Source organism: Anomaloglossus baeobatrachus, chromosome 9 (assembly GCF_048569485.1).
Source record: "Anomaloglossus baeobatrachus isolate aAnoBae1 chromosome 9, aAnoBae1.hap1, whole genome shotgun sequence".
NCBI lineage: Eukaryota > Metazoa > Chordata > Amphibia > Anura > Aromobatidae > Anomaloglossus > Anomaloglossus baeobatrachus.
The window spans coordinates 174,270,317-174,287,138 of record NC_134361.1 but is presented as its reverse complement, the minus strand read 5'-3'; the positions used below and the strand labels follow the sequence as shown (position 1 = coordinate 174,287,138).

Below are 16,822 nucleotides of genomic sequence, written 5' to 3'. Positions count from 1 at the left end.
CACCCCTTGAGGCGCCTCATGCACTTCCTGGGGAAGATGGTGGCAGCGATGGAGGCAGTGCCCTTCGCGCAATTCCATCTGCGGCCACTCCAGTGGGACATTCTCCGAAAATGGGACAGGAGGTCGACTTCATTCGACAGGAACGTCTCTCTTTCCCTTGCAACCAAGACGTCACTTCAGTGGTGGCTCCTTCCCAACTCTCTGTCGCAGGGGAAATCCTTCCTACCCCCCACCTGGGCTGTGGTCACGACGGACGCGAGCTTGTCAGGGTGGGGGGCGGTTTTTCTCCACCACAGGGCTCAGGGAACTTGGACTCCGATAGAGTCATCCCTTCAGATCAATATTCTGGAGATAAGGGCAGTGTATCTAGCCCTATTGGCCTTTCATCGGTGGCTGGAGGGCAGGCAGATCCGAATCCAGTCGGACAACGCCACGGCCGTCGCTTACATCAACCACCAAGGCGGCACTCGCAGTCGTCAAGCCTTCCAGGAAGTCCGACGAATTCTGCAGTGGGTGGAAGCCACAGCTTCCACCATCTCCGCAGTTCACATCCCGGGCGTAGAAAACTGGGAAGCAGATTTTCTCAGCCGACAGGGCATGGACGCGGGGGAATGGTCTCTTCACCCAGACGTGTTTCGAGAGATCTGTCGCCGCTGGGGAACGCCGGACGTCGATCTCATGGCGTCACGGCACAACAACAAAGTCCCGGCATTCATGGCCCGGTCTCAAGATCACAGACACTCTGGCGGCGGACGCATTAGTTCAGGATTGGTCGCAGTTTCGACTTCCCTATGTGTTTCCTCCTCTGGCGATGCTCCCCAGAGTGCTGCGCAAAATCAGGTCCGACTGTCGTCGCGCCAGTCTCGTCGCTCCAGATTGGCCGAGGCGGTCGTGGTACCCGGATCTGTGGCATCTCACGGTGGGTCAACCGTGGGTGCTCCCAGACCGCCCAGACTTGCTGTCTCAAGGGCCGTTTTTCCATCTGAATTCTGCGGCCCTCAACCTGACTGTGTGGCCATTGAGTCCTGGCTCCTAGCGTCCTCAGGGTTATCTCAAGATGTCATTGCCACTATGAGACAGGCCAGGAAACCAACGTCCGACAAGATCTATCACAGGTCTTGGAGGATCTTCTTATCCTGGTGCTCTGACAAGGGTTTTACTCCCTGGCCCTTTGCCTTACCCACTTTTCTTTCATTTCTTCAATCCGGAATGGACAAGGGTTTGTCTCTCGGCTCTCTCAAGAGACAAGTATCGGCGCTTTCCGTATTTTTTCAAAAGCGTCTAGCCAGGCTTCCGCAGGTCCGCACGTTCCTGCAGGGAGTTTGCCACATAGTCCCACCTTACAAGCGTCCGCTGGAACCCTGGGACCTCAACAGGGTGCTAACGGCTCTTCAGAAACCACCTTTCGAGCCGCTGCGGGAGGTCTCTTTATCATGTCTTTCGCAAAAGGTGGCATTTCTAGTGGCAGTTACATCGCTCCGTAGAGTGTCGGAGCTGGCAGCGCTGTCATGCAAAGCCCCCTTCCTGGTTTTTCACCAGGATAAGGTGGTTCTACGTCTGGTCCCGGAATTTCTCCCTAAGGTGGTATCCCCTTTTCATCTCAATCAGGATAATCTCCTTACCTTCATTTTACCCTCATCCAGTTCACCAATGTGAAAAGGATTTGCACTCATTAGATTTAGTGAGAGCACTCCGGCTCTACGTGTCTCGCACGGCGCCCCTGCGCCGTTCAGATGCCTTCTTTGTCCTTGTCGCTGGCCAGCGTAAGGGTTCGCAGGCTTCCAAGTCAACCTTGGCTCGATTGATCAAGGAACCGATTCTTGAATCCTACCGTTCTTCTGGGCTTCCACTTCCTTCAGGGTTGAAAGCCCATTCTACCAGAGCCGTGGGTGCGTCCTGGGCACTGCGGCACCGGGCTACGGCTCAGCAGGTGTGTCAGGCAGCTACCTGGTCTAGTCTGCACACTTTCACGAAACACTATCAGGTGCATACCTATGCTTCGGCAGACGCCAGTCTAGGTAGGCGAGTCCTTCAGGCGGCGGTTGCCCACCTGTAAGAGGGGGTCGTTTTCGGCTCTTTTTATCAAGATATTCTTTTACCCACCCAGGGACTGCTTTTGGACGTCCCAATTGTCTGGGTCTCCCAATGGAGCGACAAAGAAGAAGGGAATTTTGTTTACTTACCGTAAATTCCTTTTCTTCTAGCTCCTATTGGGAGACCCAGCACCCGCCCCTGTTCCCTTCGGGCTGTTTGTTCTTTTGTGTACACATGTTGTTCATGTTGAATTGTTCTTTTGGTTCATGGTTCAGTTCTCCGAACATCCTTCAGATTGAATTTACCTTAGACCAATTTTTAAGTTTCCTCCTTCCTGCTTTTGCACCAAAACTGAGGAGCCCGTGATGCACGGGAGGGTGTATAGGCAGAGGGGAGGGGTTACACTTTTTAAAGTGTAATACTTTGTGTGGCCTCCGGAGGCAGAAGCTATACACCCAATTGTCTGGGTCTCCCAATAGGAGCTAGAAGAAAAGGAATTTACGGTAAGTAAACAAAATTCCCTTCTTCTTTATAGCAGTGAACACAAATCCCCTGATAAAGTTTCAGAACTTTCCATGCTGGATGGATAAAATGATAAAAAGATAAATAAATGTTTAGTTATTCTTTAAGCCTTGAATTACTCTTATTAACTGAATTATTTCTGATTTTCAGGTATCGCAGCTTGAAGCAGTTTGGGGTGGATATATGCCAGTCCTGTTTCTTAACCGGACAAGCAGGGAAAGGAAACAAGCTCCATTATCCAATCATGGAATATTTCACACCGGTATGTACACGATTTATTTTCATTTATATCTACGTTTGGTGGAAAACATTTCACATAAGCCTTTTGTTTCCACCACTCTCTAGTATTCAAGATCTTTGCTCACTGTCACTATAGGGAAATTCCACATCTCTCTAAACACAATATATTGGACCCCACAGTTTCCCACATACAGTATAATGGACCCTATAGCCCCACACTCAAAGTATGATGGACCGCACATCTCTTTATACCCAATATATTGGACCTCACAGTATCCCACATACAGTACAGCCCCCACATACAGTCTGATGGACCCCACAGCTCCATATTCACAGTCTAATGAACTCCATAGCCCCTCCCACACAGTATAATGGACCCCACAGCCCAATGTAAACAGAATAATAGATCCTACAATCCCTCACACATAATATAGTGGACCCCACAGCACCACACACAGTAAAATGGACCCCACAGCGCTCTACACTCAGTACCCCACACCACAGTATGATGGATTCCAGAGTTCCTCACACACAGTATGATGGACCCTACAGGTCTCACTGTATGATGTCCCCACAGTTGATCACACAGTATTATTGCCCCCACACTGTATAATGTTCTCTCAACAATTATCATTCCCTGCGCCTCCCCCCACAATATTATGGCTCCAAACAGCTTTCCACACACAGTATAATGACCCCCATAGTCTCCACTCATTGCATAATGGTCCCCACAGTCAACTCACACAATATTATGGCCCTCACACAGTCCTCTACTCATTATAATGGCTCCCAGAGTCCACTCACACAGTATTATGGCCCCTACACTGTCCTCTAATAGTATAAAGGCCCCCCAGAGTGCCCAAGATAGTGTAATGGCTTCCCACATAGTATTACGGCCCTCACAGCCCCAACACACAGTATAATGGCACGCACAATATTACCACACAGAATGATATCCCCCACATTTAACCCACACAAGTACTGATTCCTAAAATAAAAAAGTATACTACTCACCTGCATCGCTCAGTACACTGCCCAGCCGCCATGATTTAGTAATGTAATGGAGCTTGCTGTTCTGAAAGACTCAGACACATAGGCCGAATGATATCCCTAACCTCAGAGATACTCCTGATGGTGGAGATGCCTGAATCCCATGACTGGCTATGCTCCTAACCAGATGTAATCTGATTCCCCCCTCCCACCGGGGATGAAATGGGCAGAAGTGAGAAGGGGACACAGATAAGAAAGATAAGAGGAAACCAAAACTCTGATACTGCACACACACAGGAGTAGACAATGAGAGACTCAGGAGAAAAGCAAGAGCAGGAAGGTGGCAACAAAAGACAACAAGGGTTAACTCCACAACCGCACTCAGCAACAAGTACCACAACCTCCAGATTGTCTGGATCGCAACACCTTACCTAAGATAAACTATAGCTGGTATATAAGGAAGGATCTAGCCAGCATATATAGCAGGAGAGCAGATGTAATAGGCTCCCCCACAACATGGGATCAAAGGAGACTAAGAAGCAGACTAGCAGAGATTAACTCTTGCTATCCTACATATGAATTAGCACTCTGCAGGTCGCCGCCAAGTCTGCCTGCGTTGATGGCAGACACCAGAGAACTTATCGGGTGGAGTGTTGGAATCAGTAGTAGAATCAGAATCTGTACAGATCCCATTGTGTCTTCCCATCCCTCTCTTCTCTATTAGTTCACATTACAGTATATCAGTGATTAAATCAAAGTCAAATGTGCAGTAATAGTACTAGATGGATGTTTTCATGTTCATTTATTCTTTAATAATACAATTAGTTAAATAAATTATGCACATTACCCTTTTTTGCAGACAACTTCAGGAGAGAAGATGAGAGATTTTGCTACCACTCTAAAGAATAAATTTAGGACCCGTCAGTACTTCAGCCGCCATCCCCAGCGGGGCTACCTGCCTGTGCAGTCTGTGCTTGAAGTTGAAGTTACTGACACGTAAGTTATGCTAACCAAGGTTCCTATGAATAGGATCAATGTCATCCTTACAGATTCGTTTTTATTTGTTTTATTTACTATATTGCAAAAAATGGAATGAGCGAGAGCAAGATATGCAATCAATTAAGTGGTTATGTGTGAGGAGGAGCAGACTCTCTGGCTAGATAAGACATCAGGATGGATCAGAGACCCAAGCCAGTGTCAGACAGGGGCGGTAGGGGTCCAACAGTAATATTGACCCTGGAGGCTACTGATTAACTAAATGCAAAATTGACATTCAAAAATTTACCCAGCAGGAGTCAATCAGGGGTGCCCGGAGAGCTCATCCACAACAAAGCAGCCGGATGAACAGGGGCCACCCAGGTGCACTCCACATCCATCCATTTACCCACCGAAGACAGGCCCAGTCAGGCAGGAATACGCCTTAAATGTGTGGCTATGTAGTACTTCCACATGTCTGGGAAAGCCAAGCCACCCATCTTTCTAGAGGCCAACAGCACCAGCTGTATGATCCGATGACATTTATATACCCATATAAATGCATTTAGCCAACTCTGGAATCTCCGGATCACCAACCGAAGGATCGGTACAGGAAGTGTCTCTAATAAGTACAAAAATTTTGGCAGAATCGTTATCTTGACAGAGGCCATCCTCCCAAAGAAAGATAGGCGAAGTTTGTCCCATTTGGCTAATGTCTTTTTAAGATCTTCGAAGAAAGAAGGGAAATTATGTGCGTATAGTGTTTTATAGGAGTCTGTTAAATGTATCCCCAGGTATTTTAGATGGTCCTTTTTCCAAGCATATGCATATGCTGACTGTAAGGCTGAGAGAGTGGGAGGCTTTAAATTTAGCGGCAGGGCTTCTGTTTTTCTGGCATTAATTTTATAACCTGATAGGTTCCCATACTCAACTAAAATGACATGGAGATTGGGTAAGGATATCAGAGGACTTCTCACTAGAGATGAGCGAACCGGTCGCGGTTCGGCTCGAGGTTGGTTCGCCGAACGGACCTCCCGTTCGAGTTCGGTTCGTCGAACGTTCGACGAACCGAACTCGAACTGCATAGGAAACAATGGCAGGCAATCACAAACACAGAAAAACACCTAGAAAACACCCTCAAAGGTGTCCTAAAGGTGACAAACAACTCAAACACATTGGAAAGTGACAAGGACATATACTCATGCGAAAACAAAACAGCTGGACAAGGAAAAAGAGGAGGACACACAGATATAGGCATGGCACGCCCTTCTAAAATCATGTAAAACACCGCAAGGTGACTCCAAGCGGAGTCTCCATTTTTTCCAAAAATTGGGCCACACACACACCCACCCCTTCAGTGGCAGCAGTTGTGCCCCAGTTGTACACTTCACAGCTACATTTGCATCAAGCACATTCAAAAATACGCCATTCTTATCCATCCCCAGGATGACACCGGGGTAGGTAGCAAAGTCTTTGCTGACCCATGACTTGTTCATCTTGGCTTCTTTTAAAAACAATGTAAGCAAGGGTTACTCCAAGCGGAGTCTCCCTTTTTTCCAAAAATTGGGCCACACAGACACCCACCCCATCAGTGGCAGCACTTGGGCCCTAGTTGCAAACAGGATGTTTTGATTTGCATCAAGCACATTCAAAAATACGCCATTCTTATCCGTCCCCAGGATGACACCGGGGTAGGTAGCAAAGTCTTTCCTGATCCCAGCTCTGTTCATCTTGGCTTCTTTTAAAAACACATCAAGCAAGGGTTACTCCAAGCGGAGTCTCCCTTTTTTTCCAAAAATTGGGCCACACAGACACCCACCCCATCAGTGGCAGCACTTGGGCCCTAGTTGCAAACAGGATGTTTTGATTTGCATCAAGCACATTCAAAAATACGCCATTCTTATCCGTCCCCAGGATGACACCGGGGTAGGTAGCAAAGTCTTTGCTGATCCCAGCTCTGTTCATCTTGGCTTCTTTTAAAAACACATCAAGCAAGGGTTACTCCAAGCGGAGTCTCCCTTTTTTTCCAAAAATTGGGCCACACAGACACCCACCCCATCAGTGGCAGCACTTGGGCCCTAGTTGCAAACAGGATGTTTTGATTTGCATCAAGCACATTCAAAAATACGCCATTCTTATCCGTCCCCAGGATGACACCGGGGTAGGTAGCAAAGTCTTTCCTGATCCCAGCTCTGTTCATCTTGGCTTCTTTTAAAAACACATCAAGCAAGGGTTACTCCAAGCGGAGTCTCCCTTTTTTTCCAAAAATTGGGCCACACAGACACCCACCCCATCAGTGGCAGCACTTGGGCCCTAGTTGCAAACAGGATGTTTTGATTTGCATCAAGCACATTCAAAAATACGCCATTCTTATCCGTCCCCAGGATGACACCGGGGTAGGTAGCAAAGTCTTTGCTGATCCCAGCTCTGTTCATCTTGGCTTCTTTTAAAAACACATCAAGCAAGGGTTACTCCAAGCGGAGTCTCCCTTTTTTTCCAAAAATTGGGCCACACAGACACCCACCCCATCAGTGGCAGCACTTGGGCCCTAGTTGCAAACAGGATGTTTTGATTTGCATCAAGCACATTCAAAAATACGCCATTCTTATCCGTCCCCAGGATGACACCGGGGTAGGTAGCAAAGTCTTTGCTGATCCCAGCTCTGTTCATCTTGGCTTCTTTTAAAAACACATCAAGCAAGGGTTACTCCAAGCGGAGTCTCCCTTTTTTTCCAAAAATTGGGCCACACAGACACCCACCCCATCAGTGGCAGCACTTGGGCCCTAGTTGCAAACAGGATGTTTTGATTTGCATCAAGCACATTCAAAAATACGCCATTCTTATCCGTCCCCAGGATGACACCGGGGTAGGTAGCAAAGTCTTTCCTGATCCCAGCTCTGTTCATCTTGGCTTCTTTTAAAAACACATCAAGCAAGGGTTACTCCAAGCGGAGTCTCCCTTTTTTTCCAAAAATTGGGCCACACAGACACCCACCCCATCAGTGGCAGCACTTGGGCCCTAGTTGCAAACAGGATGTTTTGATTTGCATCAAGCACATTCAAAAATACGCCATTCTTATCCGTCCCCAGGATGACACCGGGGTAGGTAGCAAAGTCTTTCCTGATCCCAGCTCTGTTCATCTTGGCTTCTTTTAAAAACACATCAAGCAAGGGTTACTCCAAGCGGAGTCTCCCTTTTTTTCCAAAAATTGGGCCACACAGACACCCACCCCATCAGTGGCAGCACTTGGGCCCTAGTTGCAAACAGGATGTTTTGATTTGCATCAAGCACATTCAAAAATACGCCATTCTTATCCGTCCCCAGGATGACACCGGGGTAGGTAGCAAAGTCTTTGCTGATCCCAGCTCTGTTCATCTTGGCTTCTTTTAAAAACACATCAAGCAAGGGTTACTCCAAGCGGAGTCTCCCTTTTTTTCCAAAAATTGGGCCACACAGACACCCACCCCATCAGTGGCAGCACTTGGGCCCTAGTTGCAAACAGGATGTTTTGATTTGCATCAAGCACATTCAAAAATACGCCATTCTTATCCGTCCCCAGGATGACACCGGGGTAGGTAGCAAAGTCTTTGCTGATCCCAGCTCTGTTCATCTTGGCTTCTTTTAAAAACACATCAAGCAAGGGTTACTCCAAGCGGAGTCTCCCTTTTTTTCCAAAAATTGGGCCACACAGACACCCACCCCATCAGTGGCAGCACTTGGGCCCTAGTTGCAAACAGGATGTTTTGATTTGCATCAAGCACATTCAAAAATACGCCATTCTTATCCGTCCCCAGGATGACACCGGGGTAGGTAGCAAAGTCTTTCCTGATCCCAGCTCTGTTCATCTTGGCTTCTTTTAAAAACACATCAAGCAAGGGTTACTCCAAGCGGAGTCTCCCTTTTTTTCCAAAAATTGGGCCACACAGACACCCACCCCATCAGTGGCAGCACTTGGGCCCTAGTTGTACACTTCACAGCTACATTTGCATCAATCACATTCAAAAATACCCCATAATTAACCGTCCCCAGGATGACACCGGGGTAGGTAGCAAAGTCTTTGCTGACCCATGACTTGTTCATCTTGGCTTCTTTTAAAAACAATGTAAGCAAGGGTTACTCCAAGCGGAGTCTCCCTTTTTTCCAAAAATTGGGCCACACAGACACCCACCCCATCAGTGGCAGCACTTGGGCCCTAGTTGCAAACAGGATGTTTTGATTTGCATCAAGCACATTCAAAATCCACAAGCATTTACTCTCCCTAGGATGACACAGGGGTAGTAAATTCCTTCTGGATCCATGACTTGTTCATTTTGATGAACGTCAGTCTGTCCACATTGTCACTGGACAGACGCGTGCGCTTATCTGTCAGCACACACCCAGCAGCACTGAATACACGTTCAGAGACAACGCTGGCAGCTGGACACGACAAAATCTCCAAGGCGTAACTGGAGAGCTCTGGCCATTTTTCTATGTTTGAAGCCCAAAAGGAGCAAGGCTCCAGTTGCACAGTCATGGCATCGATGTTCATTTGGAGATACTCCTGTATCATCCTCTCCAGCCGTTGAGTATGTGTCAGACTTGTTGTCTCTGGTGGCCTTGCAAAAGAGGGTCTAAAAAAATTATGAAAAGATTCCATAAAATTGCTGTTACCGGCACCAGATACGGTCCTACTGGTACGGGTAGACTGGTGAAGATGACGAGACCGTCCCATGTTTGTCAAGTTACAACTGGGAGATTCCCTCCCTGCACCTGCACGGTTGTTTGGTGGAAAAGCCGAGCTAAGATCGAGTAACAGCTTCTGCTGATAATCCTGCATACGTGCGTCCCTTTCTATGGCTGGAATTATGTCACAAAATTTGGACTTGTACCGGGGATCTAATAGTGTGGCAATCCAGTAGTCATCATCACTTCTAATTTTGACAATACGACTGTCATGTTGGAGGTAGTGCAACAAAAAGGCACTCATGTGTCTTGCGCAGCCATGCGGACCAAGTCCACGCTGTGTTTGTGGCATAGAGGTGCTACCCGTTCTTTCTTCCTCTGACATCTCCCCCCAACCTCTTTCAACTGAAATTTGACCAAGGTCTCCCTCATCCGCTGAGTCTTCCATGTCCATGGACAGTTCGTCCTCCATTTCTTCATGTTCTCCTGCACCTTGCTCAACATTTCGCCTGCTACTATGCGCCCTTGTCGATCCCTGTTCCCCATGGTCCCATGCCTGCTGCGTTGGTGATGATGAACGTCTGGACCTTGGTGATGTTGTTGTCCCTTGCACATATGAATCCTCCTGTAGTTCCTCCCCTTCATGTTGTCCCACCCCCTGACTCCGAATAGTGTTTAGCGTGTGCTCCAGCATGTAAATGACTGGAATCGTCATGCTGATAATGGCATTGTCAGAGCTAAACATATTCGTCGCCATGTCGAAACTGTGCAGAAGGGTGCATAGGTCCTTGATCTGAGACCACTCCATCAGGGTGATCTGCCCCACCTCTGCATCTCGTTGGCCCAGGCTAGACGTCATGACGTATTGCACCAGGGCTCTGCGGTGCTGCCACAGTCGCTGTAACATGTGGAGAGTTGAATTCCAGCGTGTCGCCACATCGCATTTCAGGCGATGAACCGGCAGGCCGAAAGACTTCTGTAGCGATGCAAGTCGCTCAGCAGCTTGAACGCCGGAAGTGAGCAGACAGTTTTCGTGCCCTGTTCAGAAGGCCATCTAGGCCGGGATAGTGTGTTAAAAATTGCTGCACGACAAGGTTCAACACGTGAGCCATACAAGGTACGTGTGTCACCTTGCCCAGGCGAAGGGCCGCACCCAGGTTTGCAGCATTGTCGCACACGGCCTTACCAGGCTGCTGGTTGAGTGGAGACAACCATTTATTAAACTCGGACCGCAGAGCTGACCACAACTCCTCAGCTGTGTGACTCTTATTACCAAGACATGTCAAGCTAAAGACCGCCTGATGCCGTTGCGCTCGGCTGCCAGCATAGTAATGAGGCGTGCGTGATTCCTTCTGCGCAGTGAGAACGCTGGTGGCCTGACCAGGCAGGCTTGGGGCGGAGGTGGAGGACCCAGATGAGGTGGAGGATGCAGAAGCTGTGGCGGAACTTGGACAGACAGAGGATTGACACACAAGTCGTGGGGACGGCAAGACTTGTGCAGCAGACCCTTCACCATCTATCACCATAGTTACCCAGTGCCCAGTCAGCGACATGTAACGTCCCTGTCCATGCTTACTGGTCCAAGTATCGGTGGTGAAATGCACCCGTTCACACACAGAGTTTCTCAAGGAAGCGGTGATGTTGTGTGCGACATGCTGGTGTAGCGCGGGCACACCTTTCTTAGAGAAGTAGTGGCGACTAGGCATCTGGTACTGGGGCACAGCGACAGACATAAGGTCTCTAAAATCCTGTGTGTCCACTAGGCGGAAAGGCAGCATTTCGGTAGCCAACAGCTTACAGAGGGATAGAGTCAACCTCTTAGCTTTGTCATGGGTCGGAGGAAGTGGCCTTTTATTTGACCACATCTGAGGGACAGAGATCTGGCTGCTGTGTGTAGACGGTGTTGAGTAGGGTGTCCCTGGAAAAATGCAGGTTTGTGAGGAAAGTGCAGGCGGAGACATGATGTTGCCTTCATCCAACGTTGGTGCTATCGATGTCTGAGAGAGCTGTACACACTCACTTGTTTCCCCTTCCAAACCAACTGACGACCTTACAAGCAAACTGCCTGTTGCGGTTACAGTGGTGGAAGTTTTGCGTGGAAAAACAGGTGTGACAGCTGTCCCCACAGTCCTAGAAGATGAAGAGCGCGCGGATGCACTGGAAGGGGCGGGCGGTGGATGGTTCGCTCCGCTAGCCGGCATTGCAGCACGGTGAGCTTCCCACCGGGACTTATGATATTTATTCATGTGACGATTCATGGAAGAAGTTGTCAAACTGCTGAGGTTTTGACCTCTACTAACAGAATCATGACAAATGTTACATATCACATGAGTTGGGCGATCTTTTTCGATGTGAAAAAAGGCCCAGGCTAGGCAAGGCTTAGAGGCCATGCGACCTGTTGATCCACCCCGAATAATGCTCATAGGCAGAGTGGTGGCTGAGGATGCAGTTGTAGACGTGCTACCAGTGCTCCGACTCTGTCCAGGAAGGCGCAAGGTAACTTCGTCGTCGGTTGCATCCTCCTCCACCGCCTCTGTTGACCTCCTCGAGTGCCTGACTGGGGGTTGACAGTAGGTGGGATCTAGAACGTCATCATCAATTGTTGTGTTCGCACTCCCCTCCCCCTCAGACCGAGCCTCTTCTTGCCCTGACCGAATATTTAAGTTGTCATCCCAATCGGGTATCTGCGTCTCATCTTCATCAGTATGTTCCTCATTGTCTATAACCACAGGTGTTACAGTTTGTGACAAAGGGTCAACATTATGCTCAGAAACTTGGTCCTCACGGCCTGAATCTGAGTCACAAAGGTTCTGGGCATCACTGCAGACCATTTCCTGTTCTGTACTCACTGTAGCTTGGGAGCAGACCTCTGATTCCCAGGCTATAGTGTGACTGAACAGCTCTGCAGACTCAGCCATCTCAGTTCCACCATACTGTGCAGGGCTGATGGAGACTTCAGAGCTGGGAGAAATCAAGTGTGATTGGGATGACAACTCAGAGGAATGGTGTTTTTTGGATGCGGTACTTGAAGTGGCTGAGAGGGCACTTGTTGGACCACTTGAGATCCATTCAAGCATTTTCCTTTTTTGCCCATCATCTACCTTTGTTCCTCTTGTTCGTGTCCGTAAAAAAGGGAGCACATCGGATTGTCCACAATAAGTAGTAGACATCTTACTTTTGCTAGTAGATGGTCTATCTTCAGCAGATGATAATGGAGCTTTGGCACCTTCCCCACTGACAAAACCTTTTTTGCCTTTTCCACCACGCCTCTTCCCCTTTCCACCAGCATCTGTCATTTTGCCACTCATGTTGATTGCGACAAGATTGTGGACTGAAAATGTGGTAGTAAAAATTGAGAGGTGGTGAAGATTGCAGTGGTGGTCTAGCTTTATTAACAGCAGAATAATAAAGAATAAATATCCCTGACAATGTAACTTAGTTATAATTCGTTGGAGTGTGCAACGCAGGCAGACGTGCTGCAAATGTCTTGGCACTAGTGGGACTATATCAAAGTCCAATAGCCACGTATAGGATGCCACTAGGTTCACTGAGTGTGTGCTAGTATAATGGCTTAGTTATAATTAGTTGGAGTGTGCAACGCAGGCAGATGCGCTCTGCAAATGTCTTGGCACTAGTAGGACTATAGCAAAGTCCAATAGCCACGTATAGGATGCCACTAGGTACACTGAGTGTGTGCTAGTATAATGGCTTAGTTATAATTAGTTGGAGTGTGCAACGCAGGCAGACGTGCTGCAAATGTCTTGGCACTAGTGGGACTATAGCAAAGTCCAATAGCCACGTATAGGATGCCACTAGGTACACTGAGTGTGTGCTAGTATAATGGCTTAGTTATAATTAGTTGGAGTGTGCAACGCAGGCAGACGTGCTGCAAATGTCTTGGCACTAGTGGGACTATAGCAAAGTCCAATAGCCACGTATAGGATGCCACTAGGTACACTGAGTGTGTGCTAGTATAATGGCTTAGTTATAATTAGTTGGAGTGTGCAACGCAGGCAGACGTGCTGCAAATGTCTTGGCACTAGTGGGACTATAGCAAAGTCCAATATCCACGTATAGGATGCCACTAGGTTCACTGAGTGTGTGCTAGTATAATGGCTTAGTTATAATTAGTTGGAGTGTGCAACGCAGGCAGATGCGCTCTGCAAATGTCTTGGCACTAGTAGGACTATAGCAAAGTCCAATAGCCACGTATAGGATGCCACTAGGTACACTGAGTGTGTGCTAGTATAATGGCTTAGTTATAATTAGTTGGAGTGTGCAACGCAGGCAGACGTGCTGCAAATGTCTTGGCACTAGTGGGACTATAGCAAAGTCCAATAGCCACGTATAGGATGCCACTAGGTACACTGAGTGTGTGCTAGTATAATGGCTTAGTTATAATTAGTTGGAGTGTGCAACGCAGGTAGACGTGCTGCAAATGTCTTGGCACTAGTGGGACTATAGCAAAGTCCAATAGCCACGTATAGGATGCCACTAGGTACACTGAGTGTGTGCTAGTATAATGGCTTAGTTATAATTAGTTGGATTGTGCAACGCAGGCAGACGTGCTGCAAATGTCTTGGCACTAGTGGGACTATAGCAAAGTCCAATAGCCACGTATAGGATGCCACTAGGTACACTGAGTGTGTGCTAGTATAATGGCTTAGTTATAATTAGTTGGAGTGTGCAACGCAGGCAGACGTCCTGCAAATGTCTTGGCACTAGTGGGACTATAGCAAAGTCCAATATCCACGTATAGGATGCCACTAGGTTCACTGAGTGTGTGCTAGTATAATGGCTTAGTTATAATTAGTTGGAGTGTGCAACGCAGGCAGATGCGCTCTGCAAATGTCTTGGCACTAGTAGGACTATAGCAAAGTCCAATAGCCACGTATAGGATGCCACTAGGTACACTGAGTGTGTGCTAGTATAATGGCTTAGTTATAATTAGTTGGAGTGTGCAACGCAGGCAGACGTGCTGCAAATGTCTTGGCACTAGTGGGACTATAGCAAAGTCCAATAGCCACGTATAGGATGCCACTAGGTACACTGAGTGTGTGCTAGTATAATGGCTTAGTTATAATTAGTTGGAGTGTGCAACGCAGGCAGACATGCTGCAAATGTCTTGGCACTAGTGGGACTATAGCAAAGTCCAATAGCCACGTATAGGATGCCACTAGGTACACTGAGTGTGTGCTAGTATAATGGCTTAGTTATAATTAGTTGGAGTGTGCAACGCAGGCAGACGTGCTGCAAATGTCTTGGCACTAGTGGGACTATAGCAAAGTCCAATAGCCACGTATAGGATGCCACTAGGTACACTGAGTGTGTGCTAGTATAATGGCTTAGTTATAATTAGTTGGAGTGTGCAACGCAGGCAGACGTGCTGCAAATGTCTTGGCACTAGTGGGACTATAGCAAAGTCCAATAGCCACGTATAGGATGCCACTAGGTACACTGAGTGTGTGCTAGTATAATGGCTTAGTTATAATTAGTTGGAGTGTGCAACGCAGGCAGACGTGCTGCAAATGTCTTGGCACTAGTGGGACTATAGCAAAGTCCAATAGCCACGTATAGGATGCCACTAGGTACACTGAGTGTGTGCTAGTATAATGGCTTAGTTATAATTAGTTGGAGTGTGCAACTCAGGCAGACGTGCTGCAAATGTCTTGGCACTAGTGGGACTATAGCAAAGTCCAATATCCACGTATAGGATGCCACTAGGTTCACTGAGTGTGTGCTAGTATAATGGCTTAGTTATAATTAGTTGGAGTGTGCAACGCAGGCAGATGCGCTCTGCAAATGTCTTGGCACTAGTAGGACTATAGCAAAGTCCAATAGCCACGTATAGGATGCCACTAGGTACACTGAGTGTGTGCTAGTATAATGGCTTAGTTATAATTAGTTGGAGTGTGCAACGCAGGCAGACGTGCTGCAAATGTCTTGGCACTAGTGGGACTATAGCAAATTCCAATAGCCACGTATAGGATGCCACTATGTACACTGAGTGTGTGCTAGTATAATGGCTTAGTTATAATTAGTTGGAGTGTGCAACGCAGGCAGACGTGCTGCAAATGTCTTGGCACTAGTGGGACTATAGCAAAGTCCAATAGCCACGTATAGGATGCCACTAGGTACACTGAGTGTGTGCTAGTATAATGGCTTAGTTATAATTAGTTGGATTGTGCAACGCAGGCAGACGTGCTGCAAATGTCTTGGCACTAGTGGGACTATAGCAAAGTCCAATAGCCACGTATAGGATGCCACTAGGTACACTGAGTGTGTGCTAGTATAATGGCTTAGTTATAATTAGTTGGAGTGTGCAACGCAGGCAGACGTGCTGCAAATGTCTTGGCACTAGTGGGACTATAGCAAAGTCCAATATCCACGTATAGGATGCCACTAGGTTCACTGAGTGTGTGCTAGTATAATGGCTTAGTTATAATTAGTTGGAGTGTGCAACGCAGGCAGATGCGCTCTGCAAATGTCTTGGCACTAGTAGGACTATAGCAAAGTCCAATAGCCACGTATAGGATGCCACTAGGTACACTGAGTGTGTGCTAGTATAATGGCTTAGTTATAATTAGTTGGAGTGTGCAACGCAGGCAGACGTGCTGCAAATGTCTTGGCACTAGTGGGACTATAGCAAAGTCCAATAGCCACGTATAGGATGCCACTAGGTACACTGAGTGTGTGCTAGTATAATGGCTTAGTTATAATTAGTTGGAGTGTGCAACGCAGGCAGACGTGCTGCAAATGTCTTGGCACTAGTGGGACTATAGCAAAGTCCAATAGCCACGTATAGGATGCCACTAGGTACACTGAGTGTGTGCTAGTATAATGGCTTAGTTATAATTAGTTGGAGTGTGCAACGCAGGCAGACGTGCTGCAAATGTCTTGGCACTAGTGGGACTATAGCAAAGTCCAATAGCCACGTATAGGATGCCACTAGGTACACTGAGTGTGTGCTAGTATAATGGCTTAGTTATAATTAGTTGGAGTGTGCAACGCAGGCAGACGTGCTGCAAATGTCTTGGCACTAGTGGGACTATAGCAAAGTCCAATAGCCACGTATAGGATGCCACTAGGTACACTGAGTGTGTGCTAGTATAATGGCTTAGTTATAATTAGTTGGAGTGTGCAACGCAGGCAGACGTGCTGCAAATGTCTTGGCACTAGTGGGACTATAGCAAAGTCCAATATCCACGTATAGGATGCCACTAGGTTCACTGAGTGTGTGCTAGTATAATGGCTTAGTTATAATTAGTTGGAGTGTGCAACGCAGGCAGATGCGCTCTGCAAATGTCTTGGCACTAGTAGGACTATAGCAAAGTCCAATAGCCACGTATAGGATGCCACTAGGTACACTGAGTGTGTGCTAGTATAATGGCTTAGTTAT

At 47.6% G+C, this 16,822-nt stretch overlaps 1 protein-coding gene across 3 annotated transcripts in view; it reads left to right on the top strand.

The window, feature by feature from the left end:
• The window catches only part of DRP2 (dystrophin related protein 2), a 195,755-nt gene that overhangs the window by 123,777 nt on the left and 55,156 nt on the right, over nucleotides 1-16,822 (top strand). For all 3 annotated transcript variants that reach the window (XM_075324062.1, XM_075324061.1, XM_075324063.1), the window contains exons 15-16: nucleotides 2,707-2,818; nucleotides 4,646-4,782. In XM_075324062.1, the coding sequence (XP_075180177.1) occupies nucleotides 2,707-2,818; nucleotides 4,646-4,782 (249 nt within the window). The remainder of the gene's footprint in view (nucleotides 1-2,706; nucleotides 2,819-4,645; nucleotides 4,783-16,822) is intronic.